We start from the raw sequence: 18,661 nt of genomic DNA, 5'->3' as shown, positions 1-18,661 counted from the left end.
TTCCTTTTGTGCATCCTCCATAACAAATAAAGAGCTGATCCGATAGCCCAAACTTACGGATGCACTCAATATATGTATGCAATGCCCTCAACGGGCATAACATATGTATGGATTGCTCTTCATCTTAATTAAATGGTGGGGAAAAGAAGGCTTGCAAACGAACCACCTAAGCCCTGAAGGGCATTGATAAAACCTTGGGCATGTAGCCTTTTCTAGGTTTAATGGTGGCTTTTGACAGATCTGGACCAAACTCCAGGCATGAACTTTCAGTCGACAGTGCCTGCATGTCACCCACCCGTTGAAATGAGGCCAAAGCCAATAGGAGTGTGGCCTATAAGGAAAGCACCCACAGCTCAACAGATTCAAATGGCTTGAACGGGGAGTTTGTGATTGCCTTCAAAACCAGATTTAATTCCCAAGTCAGCACCATAGTAGGGCGAGAGGGGTTCAAAAGCCTTGCTTCAATAAGGAACTTTATGACTAGGCATTGATAGGGTAAGACCAGCATCCAGCCTCTCTTGAAGGAATGTCAAAATCTCAGCTATGGGCCACTTCACTGGGTCTTTACCACATGAAGAGCACCGATTTGCAAACAGGTGCCCTTTAAGTGCATTGAGGCCTCTTGTGGATGGTGCTCTAGCCTGTAAAATGGTGTTTATCACATGTTGGTTCCACAGCTCTGGCTAGGGATGCCAAATTGTGCCTTATGCTTGAGAGAGAAGGTCTCTCCTCAGTGGTATTTCCTTCTAGTATTTATATCATCTCCGGAAACCAGGACTGACTGGGCCATTTTGGTGTAATGAGCAAAACTATTTCCATGCCCACTCAGACTTTGCTGATGACAGAATGATGGAGGCGAACCGGGGGAAATTCATATTTGCGTTTCACCGGCCATTTGTGAGCCAGTGCGTCCACGGCCAGCAGGGACATGGAGTACAAAGGGGACAGTGGGCATTCTCCATGAAAGAGAATAGGTCGACTTCCGCTTTGCCAGATATTTTCCAAATCACTGTCTGAGGATGAAGTCCCCATTCCTGTGGTAATGCTCCCTGGTAATGCAGAGTGGTCAGCATACAAACTGAATCATATAACCGTACTCAATTTTTAACACCCAGTCTGACACACCTGTGAGAGCGCGCCACATGTTCATGCAGCGGAGAGCGGGCTTATTGATTCCCTCACTGAGTCAGACTGGGTGTTAAAAATGATTGAGTACGGTTATATGATTCAGTTTATACGCTGACTACTCTGCATTACCAGGGAGCATATAGGAGATAGAGTGCCGGTCACCATAGGGAAGAGGTTAAGCATAATATGTGGTGTGTATGAAACATGAAGAGGTGATGGCTCTTTTTCTGAGAATGTGTGTGCGTCCCGTGCTTGCACAATGGGTGCTTTTTTCTCTTTTGTGAGAACAATCGTTGTTTGAGTAATACACACAGAATCATTTTGTCTGACATCTCCTTAATTGTGTTGCATTGAAGAAAGAAAGTCATACAGGTTTGGAACAACATGAGGGTGAATGATGAAAGAATTTCCAATAATAATAATAATAATTATGTGCCAGTAGTTATGCACTGTAACTACTAACGGTTCCGAAAGTTTTTGTGTCAATGGACGCACCCGGTGTAAACAGTGTATCAGCACCATTAACTATCAAACAGTCATGACATTTGAAATATTCATGAATGGAACTGCTTACTTAAGTTTTTGATCCGGTTCAAGATTTTTGACTACCTCTTCCTTCAATAACAATTCCTTTGCAAAGCTTGAATCATTTTATGACTGGTTCACAAGAAATCACGCTGATACAAGTCAATAAAACGTGCAATCCACACTGAAATGCACTGAAGACACATCCACACGACACACATACATAGTCCAAAGCACAATGAAAATGCACACATCCAGTTTCCAGTATCATCCTGCTCTATCTCTCTCTCTGAACACAAACTGCACCCCAGTGGGTGGGGCCAAGGGTGCTATGATGTAAAGTAGGCATTGATATAGTTGCTGTAGAGGTGGTCAAGAATTAATGAGTACCCTTTGTGACATCAAAATATTATGGAAGTAGAGAACGAGGCATTGTGGCAGCTTGGTTTCAGTAAATGGTTTTATTGCATTGAGGATTACATTTTGAGTTCTCAATTACACTGTATGTTTTTCTAGTAGATATTTGTCAAAATATCAAGGCAAATTGTATTCCTCATGACATGACCCCTTTTGCTTTTGTGCAAATAAAAGGAAAAAAGGAGAATAAAAAGTTCACTAATATCTATCAAAGGACTCACTTCAGTTCGACAGAGCCCTGCCTACAAGCATGACAAATCTCTCTGAAAGGGTATGCAGTTTTTATTAACATAACTGTCAGATATACTGAAAGTGAAAATTGTATTGTGTATATACTGCATAAATACAATGATGCATATGAAATCTCATTGATACGGTTTTCCAACCTTAGCACCCGCTTCCCACACCTTTGGTATTACCTGACCGATATTACTGAAATAGTTGTCCCAAAATAACCTGAATATGTGCTGCTGCTTTTGTGCTCTATCTTTGATTTCAATTATCTCTATAGGTACAACAGTATTTGTGGAGTGTGGAGTTTCAGAAATAGGGAGTCTGTCTAATTCAGTGGCTAAGCGGAAGTTCCAGAACACTTACAGCACCTTTAACTTACACAATATAGAAACAAAATTGAGCTAATTATGTTAGTTTAGTCTAGTTTAGTTATTTTAAAGATACATTGTGAATGTACAGTAACTAATACAAGCTGATTATTTGAGCCATTCTTCTGTTAGAAACATCAGTTTTTACCAGCTGTGCATTTTGTGACCTTTTTGGTTCTTTCACATTCTTAATGTGGAATGTTTTTCCATCTGGCTGTGTCCTCAATGTCAGCTTGGTGTTGATCGGCAGTCCATGTGCCCTCAGCGTTTGCTGGAACTGAAGTCAAATAAAACCATCAACTCTTTTAATGTGTAACGTTTCATGTTTTAATGTGTCTGTGAATACAAGTATTTGCAGAACCCTTAACACATATTTCATATTTTAACACATATTTAACATAGATTAGATAAATATTAAAAATCCCCATTATGTTTAAATAACTTTAAAAGTATTGTGCACAATAAAAAAAATTTTTTACACTGACCTGCTTCACAAAAGTGGTACTAATATCATTAACATTGAGGCTTGATGGTGCCTGCACTTGCACTCTCAGTATTTGAATCTTCTGTGCTGTGGGATTTAAATATTCCAATCAGTACTATGTACCTTGAGAAAAAATAAATATCCTGTCCATCCCAAATTCAAACACACACACACACACACACACACACACACACACACACACACACACACACACACACACACACACACACACACACACACACACACACACACACACATGTTGTGTTTCCATGTTTTATGGGGACTTTCCATAGACATAATGGTTTTTATACTGTACAAACTTTATATTCTATCCCCTAAACCTAACCCTACCCCTAAACCTAACCCTCACAGAAAACTTTCTGCATTTTTACATTTTCAAAAAACATAATTTAGTATAATTTATAAGCTGTTTTCCTCATGGGGACCGACAAAATGTCCCCCACAAGGTCAAAAATTTTGGGTTTTACTATCCTTATGGGGACATTTGGTCCCTACAAAGTGATAAATACACACACACACACACACACACACACACACACACACACACACACACACACACACACACACACACACGCGGTGCTAATATCCTTATGAGGACTCTCCATAGACATAATGATTTTTATACTGCATGAACTATAGATTCTATCCCATAAACCTAACCCTCACAAAAAACTTTCTGAATTTGTAAATTTTCAAAAATAATATGTTTACTATGTTTTTAAGTGATTTGAATTATGGGGACACAACAAATGTCCTTGTAAACCACCCAAACCTTCACACACACACACGCACACACAAATTAAAGATATTCTTACCACTGCTGCAGACAAATCTGTAGTTTCGAGTACATGGTATATCATTCCAACGTGACAAAGACAAAGATAGTTCTGCACAATACTCTGCTCCTCCATAATTATTTGGTTCAGTGGATCTCCAAGGACTGAATAAGAGGATACTCTGATCCGACCACTTCCAGGTGTCTCTGTATAAACCAATGTGAACTGCAAACCCATTTGGATTCAACAGACGGAGTTGTTCATTCTGAGCTTGATTTTCAATTGCAGCCAAATCTGTGTGATACTGTCTGCAGTACTTCAAAGCATCAGTCCAAGTTTTAGACAGAGTGATCAGGACAGTTGTGTTTGTTGTGGCTATAGGAATATGGTTCTTTATTTATTTGTTTAATTTGTATTTTTTCTTAATGCATATGATTAAAGTTAGAAAAGTATAGATTCAATTACCATTATAACACAGGAAATATAGATACAATGTACATGGCACATCATACCAAGCTCCTGAAGAATACATGTAAGTACAAGGCTCTCTTCCTTGATAATTGTCTGGTTGTTGATTCCCCCAGTTAGTGTATGTAAAATTTTTCTGAACGTTGGACCATCTCCAGCTGTAGCGATCATCATATATGCCTGTCCAAACACTACCCGTGTAACCTTGGCTCACAATTGTTTGAACTACTTGATCTTGCTCTGCCTGGCTGTCAAATGTTGCTAAATCATAAAAGTATGTTCTGCAGTAGTTTTGAGCATCAGGCCAAGTCTTCAACTCATTGATGATGTAATAAAAACGAGATGAGCACAATGGAAAATTACTAAATCCTTGGAAAAAAAAGTTTATTCATGTATTAAATTGAATGGGTTATTATTCTTTTTATGACTTTGTGCAACAAAGAATGTAAAACACAAAAATAAAACACATCTTAAACTTACCAACAAACAGTATTATGAGAAGTATCCTTTGTACAAACTTCATTTTGTTTCTTAATTAGGCAAACCTACTGTGATGGGTAATGAATAAGATTTAAGTGAAAAAGACCAATGTCAGGTTATTTTAAAATATATTATTAAGAATAATGCACATACAAATACACAAATACACTTACAGCATGCAGTTTATCATTTACTGTGAATTTGGAGCTTTAGTATTTTACCTGACTTTGTGTCCCTGTGTTTTTCCAAAAATGGCAAAGATAAGCAATGCTTTGAGAGTAAGAACATTGTTAGACTTGCAAATGTTTTTTGTCTTATTTTCCTTTTTTTAACCAACCATAGTTGTTGTCTCTGCCTTAGGGATCCTCCTTTTCCAATATGACATTGTTATGTGTACAGCAGCATGCAAAAGCACTCATCACCAATGAATACTTTCTCCCGCAAATGAAATTGTTTGATAATTGGTGGTTTACTAAGATAAAGTGAGTAGTATTTGGTTGTTTGTGTTATCTTAACATGGCAACCACCATGGGGAACACTCCTATGTACAATAAAACAGCTTTTTCTAGGTAGCTGACAGGGGTGGAAAGAGTACTGAAAGATCATACTCAGGTAGAAGTACTGTTACTTCCCAAAAAATATATTTTGAGTAGAATAAAAGTAGCTGACCTAAAAACTACTCAAATAAGTGTAAAAGTGTAGCTCATTTAAAAGTACTCATGAGTAGTGAGTATTGAGTACCGAGTTGTAAATCTTATGCCCCATTATAATGAACACTGTAAATTACATCACTTATCTATGATAAACACTGCATTAATCTGATTCCAAAAAATAAAATAATGATTTATAAATGAATAAAAAACAGAAATGAAAAAATTTAAAAGATAAACATAAAAGTTATTTTCAATAAACTGATCACCATTTTAAATCATACTGTATGAAACAATTACATTAAAATCAGTTTATGTGTAGTTCATGATGTTCATGACTTCATTCTTCTGCAGAACACAAATTAAGATTTTTAGAAGAATATATAAGAATATCTCAGCTCTTTTGGTCCATTCAATGAACGTTAATCAGTGCTAAACTATTTAAGTCCCACAAATCACATAAATCAGCAAAAAAGTAGTCTAATCCATGTGCCTCCAGTGGTTTAATCCATGCCTTCAGAAGTATGATGATGTGGTGAGAAACAGATCAATATTTAATTCCTTTTTTTTACTAATTCTCCTCCCTGCTTTGTCAGTCTCCACTTTAAATTTCTTCTTCTGTTTTTGGTGATTCACATTCTTCATGCATATCACCATCTACTGGGCAGAGAGAAGAATATACCTCTGATCTATGAAAAAAGGCCAATGAGAAGTTGGCGGACAGAATTTGCATGTCCTGCCCCCGGACATATGGGTATAAAGGTTGGGAAATGCATCTGTTTCATTCTGAAATTTTCTTCGGAGCCGATGGTCGTGTATGCAGCGAGCTGCGAGTCACACACCTGTTCCCTCTCACCTCTGAGCGATCTGCTGTTGGATCTATGGTGCACTTCAGCGGCTTTCTCCTTCTCTGCACAGCAGTGCAGTTTGCCCCTGGGCGCTTCGACAGCGCAAACTAAAAGAGTGTTTGTAAAAGAGTGATTTTCTCTAAAAGAGTTAGTTTCTCTAAAAGAGCAAATACACAGCTGGCGTTGAACGTCCTTTTCAGGACGCGCCTCTGTGTAGTTTCTGGATGCGGTTGATTTCTCTCCACTTCTGACGGTCATAAAAGCTGCCTCGCGTGCCTGGGCTGCGATCACACGCAGGCAATGTTTTATGAATGGTTAATGTTCTCAGTACGAGAACATAGCCATTGCAGCATTGCGGTCGCGCCTCGCCTCCTTCCTACGGGATTGGGGCAGGCGCCGCGGGCGATGAAAGCGATTTGGGGATAATGACGGGCTCGGTTTCACCGGGAAAATCCCCACGAACCACCCGCCTTAACGGCACACTTGCTTGTTTCCGTTGCTTGAGCTCGGGATGAGTGCGGCTTGCTTCACAGCCATTCTCCCTTGAGCACAATTCTCCCTTGAATTGTATGACGACATCGCCGCTGCATCGGGGAGCGTCACAGCAGCGTCTGATGCCGATGACTCGCCTGGGCCACCACCTTCGGGTCTGCTCGCCCAGTCTGAGGCTGACGCGCAGAGGTCCGATATGCTTTCTCTGGCTGCTGCTAGCACGAGGCTGGACTGGAAACCTCCGTCCGCCCCTCACAGCTACTTGATTGGTTCCTCGGGCATGTGCGCCGCTCACAGCCGCGCCCCCCCCCACTGGTTCCTTTCTTCCCGGACGTGCATGATGAGTTGAGTAAGCCGTAAAGGGCACCTTTTACTGCCAGAAACCGGCTTCCTAGCTCCTCCGTTCTCACTACACTCGACGGTGGAGCGGTTCCAGACCGCTTCCGCCCTGCATACCATGGCCCCTCCTGCAATCAACACCAGGCCAAGGCACTTCAAAATGGGTAGTCCTGTTCCTGATGTGCTGCAGGAACTGCGTTCAATGACCGATCGCGCCCCCTGGGGCCACGAAGGTCCCAGCGCAGGCACTCAGACGGGTGATGGCCACCCTTGTGGTCCAGAAACGTTATCTATGGAGAGGACCTGGTCGAGATACAAGAGGTAGACAAAGCACGTTTTCTCAAACGCCCCCATCTCCCAGTGCCGTCCATTCTGCGGCACCGTTGACGACTCCGCCCAGCATTCCTCAGCGGTGAAGAAGCAGATGGAGGCCATCACTCAACATCATACACCCTTGCACTTCCTACACGGGTCGTGCTCTGTCTGCCCGCCGAGGACGTCCTCCTGCGGCTTCCAAAAAAACATGCAGCTCCGTCTCAACCAAGAGCGGGCCCAGCTCTCAGCCCCAGCGTCGTGCACCCCGCAGGAAGCGCATGCCCCCCGTCTCACGAACCCCTTCGAGGACCTGGAAGGCTCCCAAGCGTTCCTGAGACGGATGACCCAGAGATTGAGACGTTTGCTCTGGGGTTGGTAAGCAGACCACTGCGTCCCCCGGTGGAGGGCCGGGAAGAGAACCTTCAGTTAAAGGTATTTTTTTTGCATGTTTTTCAACAATAGAGCAATTTCCTCTTTCTCTGGGTCACTTGGCCCGCAAATGCCGTTCTCACGGCACTCTGCTGCCACACCTCAACAGTCCCAGCCCACTGGACACAGACCTCTCGACTCCAGCCCCACGACTGTTCCCTGGCCGGACAGTTCTGACGAGTCCAGAGGACGCCTCCATGGGACCTCCTCCTCAGTCACTGACCCGCCCCCTGCCGGGTGTGCAGAGCAAGGTAAGTACTTCGAGTCTTCTCTCAGCACCAGAGCCTCGGAACGCACCTTTGCCTCCCGACGCCTCATTACCTGCTCCTGCAACCTGCCGTCAAAAATAATCGTCCCCTTAGTGCCCCTAGCACGGAGCTTGGATGCGTGGCTTTCACTTCCCAATCCGTCACGCTGGCTGGCCAGGACCATCCGACTCGGTTGCACAATTCAGTTTGCCAGGCCTCCGCCCCACTTCGCGCACAGCGTCTTAAGATGCCAAATCCCTGTGTGTGGAAATCATATCTTACTCAAAGACGCGATAGAGCCTGTCCCTACAGCCGAGATGAAGAAGGGTCCCTACAGCCCTTACTTCATCGTACCCAAGAAAGGCGGCTGCTTACGACCGATCTTGGACTTGCGAGCTTTCAACCGGGCCTTGCACAAACTCCTGTTCAAAATGCTCACGCAAGACACAATGTGATAAAGGGAGGTATGTAACTTTCAATTCAAAGAACCAAACAATGGGTTTTGTGTTCAAGATGATTTTATTCACTGTTTTGTCTCACACATGTCTCGAGTGAAAGGTGCACATTTCATTGCGACTCATGTTTGTCGGGCTTAGCCTTCTGTGCCTGTAAATGAGAAAAGGTGAATGTAAATTATATAAATGAGCTGTTTGTTAATGGTGAATCTTTGTCTTACCTTCTTCCTGGAACTTCCTAATAGGAGGGGCTCGCCAACAGGAAGCCTGATTTATACCTTCCCAAAGGAGGAGGAGTTTAAGTATTGAAAATGTTGAATTGTATTACATTGAATGCATGTTTTTTAAGATTCTCGTTGGTTTTCATGATGAAAATAGAGCTTGATAACGAGGATGCTAATATTCATGTTTGAATGTTGATATTATATATGATATTATAAATAAGTTCTGTAGATTGTATTTAAGACAGCCTTGCCATTGGTATGTTTGAATTTGAGGGGAGGAGCCTCAACTATAAAGAGTCTAATTGTTTGGACAAAAAAAAAAAAAAAGAGAATGAAGGGTGACCGTTGGGCCAGTAGCCAACGTGTTTGATGTTTTTCATGTAAATATTATTTTGTTATGTTTTTTTTTTTTTTTTTCCCTGTATTGGAATTTTGGTGGATGGAACCCTGTTACACTGTTTGGAGCATGCCCTGACAAGAAAATTAAATCACCTTTGAGAGACTTCAGAGTTTTAACTTTTTCTTGCTGCCTGCCTAGCCACAGCTAAGATCTTATCTTACCACACACATCCTAACTTGTGCCCGGCATCTAGATTTTTTGCAGTGGCAGACCTGAATGACGCGTACTTCCACGTCTCAATTTGGCCTCGACATCGACCCTTTCTACAGCTCACGTTTGATGGCCAGGCGTATCAGTACAAGGTCCCCCCTTCGGTATGTCCCTGTCCCCTTGCATCTTTATGAAGGTCGCGGAGGCAGCCCTTGCCCTGCTTCGGGAAGCTGGCATTCGCATAGTCAACTACCTCGATGACTGGCTCATCCTGGCCCGCTCCCGAGAGTTACTATGAACCCACAGGGACCAGGTGCTCGGGCACCTTCAGCTGTTTAGGGCTTCAGGTCAACTGGGAAAAGAGCAAGATCAAAGCATCTCTTTTCTCGGCATGGAGTTAGACTCAGTCTAACTCAGTCTAACTCCATGCTGTCAGCGTACCACCTTCAGGCCGGGCACAGCGGTCCTTTTAAAACTTTTACAGAAGCTCCTGGGGCATATGACATCCTCCGCAGTGGCTGTGCCACTGGGGTCGTTGTATATGAGACCGCTTCAGAGATGGCCCCAGACTCGAGTCACAAGACGAGCATGGCGCCACAGCACGCACAGTGTGCTCATCACCCCCGCCTGCCGCCAAACGTTCAAACCCTGGACAGACCTCTGCAGGAGCCCCCTTGCAGCAGGTTTCCCGACGCTTTTTCACAACTGACGCCTCCAAATTGGGTTGGGGCGCCGTGTGCAACGGGCACGCAGCCGCGGGCCATTGGAAAGGGGCCCCGCTGCGCTGGCACATCAACTGCCTAGACTTGCTGACTGTTTTCTTTGCCCTGCGGAGGTTTCTCAAGCTAATTCAGGGCAAACACATCTTGATCAGATCATACAGCACCACCCCAGTAGCGTACATAAATCGCCAAGGTGGCGTATGCTCCCGCCACATGTCACAACTCGCCCGTCGTCTCCTCCTTTGGAGCCAGCAGCAACTCAAGTCGCGCTATCATGAAAACAGTTGCCCAGTGGAGAGTGGAGGCTTCACCCGCAGTCGGTCCAGCTGGTTTGGGAATGGTTCGGCAAGGCTAAGGTAGACCTGTTCACCTCCCGAAAGACCTCCCACTGCCCGCCCTGGTATGCCCGAATGAAGGCTCCCTTCGGGGCAGACATGCTGGCACACAGCTGGCCCATGGGGCTGAGTAAGTACGCATTTCCCCCAGTGAGCCTTCTTGCACAGGTGCTGTGCAAGGTCAGGGAGGATGAGGAACAAATCACTCCAGTAGCCCCCTATTGTCCCACTCGGACTTGGTTCTCAGATCTCGTACTCCTCACGACAGCCTCTCCCTGGCGAATTCCCCTGAGGAAAGACCTTCTTTCTCAGGGACGGGGCACGCTCTGGCAACCGCACCCAGACCTTTGGAACCTCCACGTCTGTCCCCTAGATGGGATGCGGTAGATCTAGCTGATCTACCACCTGCCGTCATAGACATGATCAACCAAGCCGGAGCCCCTTCTACCAGGTAACTTTACGCCCTGAAGTGGCACTTGATCGCGAATTGGTGCTCTTCCCGGGCTGAAGACCCACAGAGGTGCGCAGTTAGGTCAGTGCTCTCATCCCTGCAGGAGAGGTTGGAGGGGAGGCTGTCCCCCTCCACCTGCCTGGAGTTCGGTCCTCATGTGATCCTAAGACCACGACCGAGCTACATGCCCAAGGTTCCTATGACTCCCTTCAGGAACCAGGTAGTGAACCTGCAAGCAAAGCTGCCCCAGGAGGAAGCAGGCCCAGCCCTTCATTGTTGTGTCCGGTACGTGCTTTGCGTATCTATTTGGACCGCACGCAAAGCTCTAGACGTTCTGAGCAGCTCTTTGTCTGCCTTGGTTGACAGCGGAAAGGGAACGCTGTCTCCAAACAGAGGCCTTCCCACTGGGTAGTGGACACCATTAGATTGGCCTATCACACCCAGGCTGTGCCCCTCCCCTTGCGGAGCCGAGCACACTCAACAAGAAGTGTTACGTCCTCGTGGGCACTGGTCAGAGGCACCTCCTTAGCAGACAAATGCAGAGCAGCGGGTTGGGAAACACCCAATACCTTTACGAGATATTACAATCTCAGGGTTGAGTCGGTTTCGTCCCGTGTTTTCTCAGGTCCGAGCCGGTAGAACTCGGTAATATGCTGACAGACTGACCTCGTGGATCGCTTGCACCTAGTGCCCTTTCCATGCGCTTTTTCTCCCAGGAGATCCCACTCACTCGGCTCCCTGGATGACTCCTCCCTAGCCCTCGGGGTCCGCCATTCAGCTGAGGAATTCGCCGACCCAATCCACTGCGGGTACTCAATCTACCCTGTACTGGAATAGGTGCTCCACAGGTCAGGGCTCCTACGTGGACTTTCCACCTGTGTGTATCCACTCGTAATGACACACACACCTTACGAGTGGACCCGCGTCTCCCTTGGGCAGTTCCCACTGCCCCCCGATCGCCGTGTCTGTAGCAACTCCTCCCTCCGAAGATCTACCACCGCGCCACTTCCCACATGTGACCTAAAAGCCCATGTGGTGTATTTCGCCACTTTTACCTCCCCCTCTCTAGGCGGGTGTGGTCTTCGCAGGGTCTTTTCCCCCTGAAAGAATAGGAAACTGGGTAAGACCCCCTTCCCACGATGCGTGTAAGGGCCCCAGCTGTTTTGCTCTATGCGAGAAAAAAAGAGAAAAGAGGCCTGGCTAGGCTCGGCTCGGCACTATAAGGTTCCGACGACTTTATGGTGCATTGGGGAAGGGTACGTGCAGTCTGATACAGCTGGTCGTTTTGGCACGTCAAGTACCTGCCCGCTCCTGTGACAGCAGTACACGTACACGGCTCAGCGCATGGTGTGATTTAAATTGGAGCCCTAGTGTCACTTCTTCGACACAACGTCGTAGTGAACGACAGACGGGGAACGTCTAGGTTACGAATGTAACCTCCGTTCCCCGATGGAGGTAACGAGTTGTGTCCTACAGGCCACGTCGCTGAGCCGAGCCACTGTTGTGGCCGGACCATTTCCGGCTCCTCAGAAAAATCCTGAATGAAACAGACGCATTTCCCCGCCTTTATACCCGTATGTCAGGGGGCGGAAAATGCTAATTCTGTCCGCCAACTTCTCATTGGCCTTTTTTCATAGATCAGATGTATTTTCAGCGCTCAAGAGAATGTCGCTTCTTCGACACAACGTCTCGTTCCTACCATCAGGGAACGGAGGATACATCCGTAACCTAGACATTTTGGGTTTATGAGTAAAATAATGTCTGTAGTAAAAAAACTTGAAGATAATTTTATGTTTTAGTCTACAACATAAGTTACACATAGTGATAGCTCTGTACATGAATTCTGAAGCCACAGTGTTTTTTTTAACTGTCTTATGCAAACAAGTTGCTAAATATGGACTACCATACCACAATTATGTGAGTGTAGGTGTCTGACACAAAAAGAAAAACCACTGTATTCCTACATTAGCAACTTGTTAACAGTGTCCTTAAAAAAATCTAAAATTTAAGTTTGAAGTATGTGTAATTTATGTTGTAGAATCCAAAATTGCAGTTATAAAAACCCACTGGAATTTCCAAAGGGAACCTGTGGCATTAAAATATTAAGTGTCTAATGGGTTTTAGGACTAAAACTTGAACAGCTCTTTTTGCATTTAAGAAAGCATCTGATAGCTTATTGGACATTAAGCTTGTAATCAATGCACTTATGTCTTGACTGAAAGGCCGGCTTCTCTATACGATTAAGCTCTCAAATAGGCAGGACTTAAACAGGCAACAAACATTTGATAATTGAAACAGTGATGTAAATGACTGACAATGTTTGAAATGTAAAAGCACAACTGTCCAACACAGAGTGCTCTGCAGACTTAACACATTTATTTGAGCTTTTTAAATCCTTTTAAAATAATTTACCCATGGTCTGCAGCCTTGTGCCTACAGCCGGATGACAGCCATACTGTTATATAGTCACAACAGCACCCTTGCTTGTGTGGTCTTGCTTTATCATCAATTGCATGAGAATTGTTCCTTGTGTGTATTTGCACCAGAGGATATTACTGCTACAATTCTCCTTTGAGATCCAGTAGTTTCTCTTTGATTTCCCAAAAGTGTAATGATGGAATAACACTGGCCCACATTGTCAGCCTTTATTTGATCTATTGTGTTTCAACATGCTCACAAATCTCAGGGTTCTAAAGTCACAGGCTTACAATATGTCATATTAGTAAGTGATTGTGATAGGGTCAAAATAACAAGTATTCTAATAGTTGCCAAGTCAAGTCAAGATTACTGTTTGAATTGCATTAGATATGAGTTTTTATAACTTACTGTGAACAAAGAGCAATTAGAACAAATATGTGCTAAGCTTTTTCAAATTAAAGGAATAGTTCACCCAAAAATAATAATTCTCATAATTTAACCTTATGTAGTCACCAATTTGACTTTCTTTCATATGCAGAAAACATGACATGTGAAAGTCATGATGTGTTCATATCCTTAAAATACAAGTAAATGGGGTCCAAAACTTTTAATCTCCAAAAAGGACGCATAAAGGAAATCCTTTCGACTCCAGTGGTTTAATCCATGTCTTCTGAAGTGGTGATATTGGTTTTGGGTGAGAAACAGACCAAAATGTAACTTCTAGATTACTATATATCTTGACATCTGCATTCTCGAAACATTCTTGAGAGAAATTGTATTACACTTCCTCATGCTTGACGCTTGCCCTGAGAGTCTCATACAGCGCTCTGCATACAGTATGTGTCAAGAGCAAACAAGTGTAATTGCACCCCAATATGTTTGATCTCCAAACCCAAGCTAATTAGCTACTTCTCTAGATCTAGGGCCTATTTTCTAGACATGCAGGGTTCTTTTAAATGTATATGCTGCCACCAATTTTGTGAGCCTGATATTCGACTACCCCAAGCACTTCACACAGTCCATTTGGATAGAAAAATAAACAGGGCAACATTATTTATAACATAATTAATTCATAAGACATTCAAGCTATTTGAAGCTATACTAGTTTATACCAGCTTTCATAACTACAAAGCTACAAAAGTGTGCTAACAAAATTCCTTTTTTTTATTTTTTTTTTTAGGCTGTTTGCATTTAGTTTATTCATTTTTAACATAACATATTGTGTACAGTGTGTAGACATGTAAGTTGATTATTTGAGCCATTCTTATTTTTAACCAGCTGGACATTGTGTGACCTTTTTCTGGATTGCAACATTCTTGATGTGGAATATTTTTCCATCAGGTTGTGTCCTCAGTGTCACCTTGGTGTTGTTCGGCAGTCCATGTGCCCTCAGTGCTTGCTGGAACTGATGACAAACAGAACCGTGTCACTTGTCATGTTTTAATGTGTTTAAATATGTAAGTATTAAGTAATTCAGTAAATAAGCAACAGCAGTATCTTTAACACATACAGACACTACAGAATATAATGAGCACAAACTAATCCATTTTATTTCCAAGGATGTTTACAAATCATGAAAAGTTTGTTTAGGATATTGCATGATTTAAATATTTATTTAGTACAATTTTATTTGACACTGACCTGCTGCAAAAACGTGCTTCTAAAATAATTAATATTAAGGTTCGATGTTGCCTGCACTTGCACTCTCAGTATTTGCATCTTCTGTGCTGTGGGGATTTTAATATTCAAATCATTACCTTCCAACTTGAGAAACAGTAAACATCATATTCTCTCCATACCAAATTCAAGCTTGAACACACACACACACACACGCACACACGCACGCACAAAGACGTACACACACGCACACACACACAAGCAAAAAAAAAACTAATGATATTCTTACCACTGCTGCAGACAAATCTGTAGTTTTGAGTACATGGTATATCACTCCAACATGACAAAGACAAAGACAGTTTTGCACAATACTCTGCTCCTCCATAATTATTTGGTTCAGCGGGACACCAAGGACTGAATAAGGGGATACTCTGATCCGACCACTTCCAGGTGTCTCTGTATAAACCAATGTGAACTGCAAACCCATTTGGATTCAACAGACGGAGTTGTTCATTCTGAGCTTGATTTTCAATTGCAGCCAAATCTGTGTGATACTGTCTGCAGTACTTCAAAGCATCAGTCCAAGTTTTAGACAGAGTGATCAGGACAGTTGTGTTTGTTGTGGCTGTAGGAATATGGTTCTTTATTTTATTTGTTTAATTTTTATTTTTTCTTAATGCATATGATTATAGTTAGAAAAGAATAGATTCAATTACCATTATAACACAGGAAATATTGATACCATGTACATGGCACATCATACCAAGCTCCTGAGGAATACATGTAAGTACAAGGCTCTCTTCCTTGATAATTGTCTGGTTGTTGATTCCCCCAGTTAGTGTATGTTGCATTTTTCTGAACGTTGGACCATCTCCAGCTGTAGCGATCATCATATATGCCTGTCCAAACACTATCCGTGTAACCTTGGCTCACAATTGTTTGAACAACTTGATCTTGCTCTGCCTGGCTGTCAAATGTTGCTAAATCATAAAAGTATGTTCTGCAGTAGTTTTGAGCATCAGGCCAAGTCTTCAACTCATTGACGATGTAATAAAAACGAGATGAGCACAATGGAAAATTTGGAAATCCTAAAAAAAAGAAAAGAAAAAAGTTTAATAATGAATTAAAAGTTATTAGTTTTATTCTTTTGTTCAACAAACAATGTAAAACACAAAATAAACTTACCGACTAACAGTATTGTGAAAAGTATCCTTTGTACAAACTTCATTTCTTTTTTATTTAGGCAAAACTAACCTGATGGAAAATGTATGTGAAGAAATAAAGACTACATTAAGACAATTGTCAGGTCATGTTAAAATGTATTATTTACAACAGTATTACACAATACAAATACACATTAGCAGTTTATTTTTTAGAGTGAAGCTTTAGGAATACATATTTACCTAACTTTGATTCACAGTGTTTTTCCTAGTTGGCAAAGATAAGCAATGGTTAAGAGCTTTAAGAAATTTGTTAGACTTGCAAATGTATCTTATCTTGCTTTTCACAGAACCAACCACAGTTGATATCTCTGCATTAAAGATCCTCCCTTTCTTAGATGAGGTGACTAATAAATGATCACCCTATATTCCAACTCAATTGTCTTTTTTCCTCCACAGATGTGAATCTGCAAAATGATTTAAAAGAAGTAAGGCAATCATAAGGGATTAACTATTGGTGTAAAACTTTTACACTATAAAAGGCTAAATTATTATTATAAAAAATATTTTTATAAGATGGGATGCAAACTAGTATAGTGATTCCAGCACCAGCTAAATGCTGCATGTGATTTCTCTGATACAAATATGTATAGTGCCCTAGATAGAAAGTTCAGTTGATTACTGGACAAAGCCCCAACATTGGCATTCTATTGCTCAGGTACAATGTCTACACTAAAAGTATATAACATGGAAAACTTACAGAGTACAGAGGATGTGCTGTATTCTCCATGTTAAAACTAACCAAGGCATACCACCAAGTGCCATTGCACAAAGTGTGATGTGACAAATTTCTAGCATCAAGTAATTGTCATCACTGAAAGCAAAACTGCGGCACCAAGTGACAAAATCACAGCCAATCAGAAACTGTATCTGATGCTCACATAATACAGGATCAACAAACAGATGAAATGTAAAATGTAAATATGCAGTACAGTACACTGGAAACTCTGGAAAAAAATTAAGTAACCACTGCAAAATTCTCAGTTTCTCTGAATGTATTATTTATAGGTAGGTGTTTGAGTAAAATTTACATTTTTGTTTTATTCTATAAATTACTGACAACATTTCTCTCCAAATAAAAATCCAATATGTCATTTAGAGCATTTATTTGCAGAAAATTATCAAATTAACAATAAAGATGCAGTGTTTTCAGACCTTGAATAATGCAAAGAAAACAAGTTAAAATTGTTTTTTAAACAACACAATACTAATATTTTAACTTCAGAAATCAATATTTGGAATCTGCCTGATTCCAGTCTTGCTGAAGCACCCCCAGATCATCATTGATCCTCCACCAAATTTCACAGTGGGTGTGAGACTCTGAGGCTTGAATGCCTTTCCAGGAGTCCATCTAACATCAGATGACCATGTGGAGGTTCGGTGATGATCTGGGTTGCTTCAGCAAGGTTGGACTCCGACAGATTTGTCTTTATAAAGGATGCATGAATAGAGCCACGTACAATGTAATCCTGGACAAAAACTTGCTTCCTACTGCTCTGACAATGTTTCCCAACTCTGATGATTGTTTTTTATCCAGCAGGACAATGCTCCATTCCACACAGCCAGGTCAATCAATGTGTGGATGGAGGACCACCGGTCAAGACCCTGTCATGCCCAGCCCAATCTCCAGACCTGAACCCCACTTAAAACCTCTGGAATGTGATAAAGAGGAATATGAGGAAGAAGAAGCCATCAAATAAAGCCGAGCTGCTTTAATTTTTGCACTAGGACTGGCATAAAGTCACCCAACAGTAATGTGAAAGACTGGCACAGAGCATGTCAAGTTTGAAAATCAGGGTTATTCCACCAAATATTGATTTTTGAACTGTTCCTAAATTAAAACATTAGTACTGTGTTGTTTAAAAATTAACATGAACTTGTTTTCTTTCCATTATTCAAGGTCTGACAATACGGCATCTGTTTTGTTCTTTATTTTCTGCAAATAAATGCTCTGAATGGAAATACTTTATAGAATGAAACAAAAATGTAAATTTTACTCAAACACAAAACCTATAAATAGTATATCCAGAGAAACTGATAATTTTGCAGTGGTCTCTTATTTTTTCCAAAGCTGTATATATTAGGGATGTCAATTTTCAGACATTTTCATGAATCAGTCGTCTTGGAAATTAACGATCAATTAATGGATTAATCATTAAAGTTAATACCGCAAAATGCACATGGAGGACTCTAAATAATATGTGCATGTACCCTACTGTTTAAATTAGGGCTGTGGATTTAACACTTTAATTCAGTGTGTTTAATTATATAAAAAATAACACAAAAAATAAACACAATTAATCATGTCCCGGACCGTAATACGGAAGATTCCGGAGATATTCAAGCTTGAAGAACCACCTATTCACCTTCTGTCACTCACTTGACATTGTGTCTATGTAGTGACACTAGGGGTCACCCTTGGGAGCCCCAGACACCTCTGATCTTTA

The 18,661-nt window shown here is 42.1% G+C and overlaps 1 protein-coding gene across 3 annotated transcripts; it reads right to left on the bottom strand.

Annotated features, from left to right (window-relative positions):
• Positions 1–2,318: 2,318 nt before the first annotated feature.
• LOC127646773 (macrophage mannose receptor 1-like) lies at positions 2,319–17,106 on the bottom strand. Of its 3 annotated transcripts, none has more exons than XM_052130642.1 (6): positions 16,398–17,106; positions 16,180–16,248; positions 15,711–16,082; positions 3,993–4,328; positions 3,158–3,243; positions 2,319–2,949 (listed from the first exon to the last, which is right to left on the bottom strand). In XM_052130642.1, exons 2-6 carry the CDS (start codon positions 16,220–16,222, stop codon positions 2,767–2,769), a joined length of 1,020 nt encoding a protein of 339 aa, XP_051986602.1. In that variant the 5' UTR covers positions 16,223–16,248; positions 16,398–17,106; the 3' UTR covers positions 2,319–2,766. The 3 variants fall into 3 exon arrangements, with proteins under 3 accessions (XP_051986602.1, XP_051986611.1, XP_051986621.1); XM_052130661.1 differs by lacking the exons at positions 2,319–2,949; positions 3,158–3,243; positions 3,993–4,328 and adding exons at positions 13,609–14,782; positions 15,019–15,104; positions 15,284–15,619; XM_052130651.1 differs by lacking the exons at positions 15,711–16,082; positions 16,180–16,248; positions 16,398–17,106 and adding exons at positions 4,419–4,790; positions 4,902–4,972.
• Positions 17,107–18,661: the final 1,555 nt, after the last annotated feature.

This window comes from Xyrauchen texanus, chromosome 1 (assembly GCF_025860055.1).
Source record: "Xyrauchen texanus isolate HMW12.3.18 chromosome 1, RBS_HiC_50CHRs, whole genome shotgun sequence".
Taxonomy (NCBI): domain Eukaryota; kingdom Metazoa; phylum Chordata; class Actinopteri; order Cypriniformes; family Catostomidae; genus Xyrauchen; species Xyrauchen texanus.
Note: the sequence above shows the minus strand (reverse complement) of the source record. Positions and strands in the feature narration are given on the sequence as shown.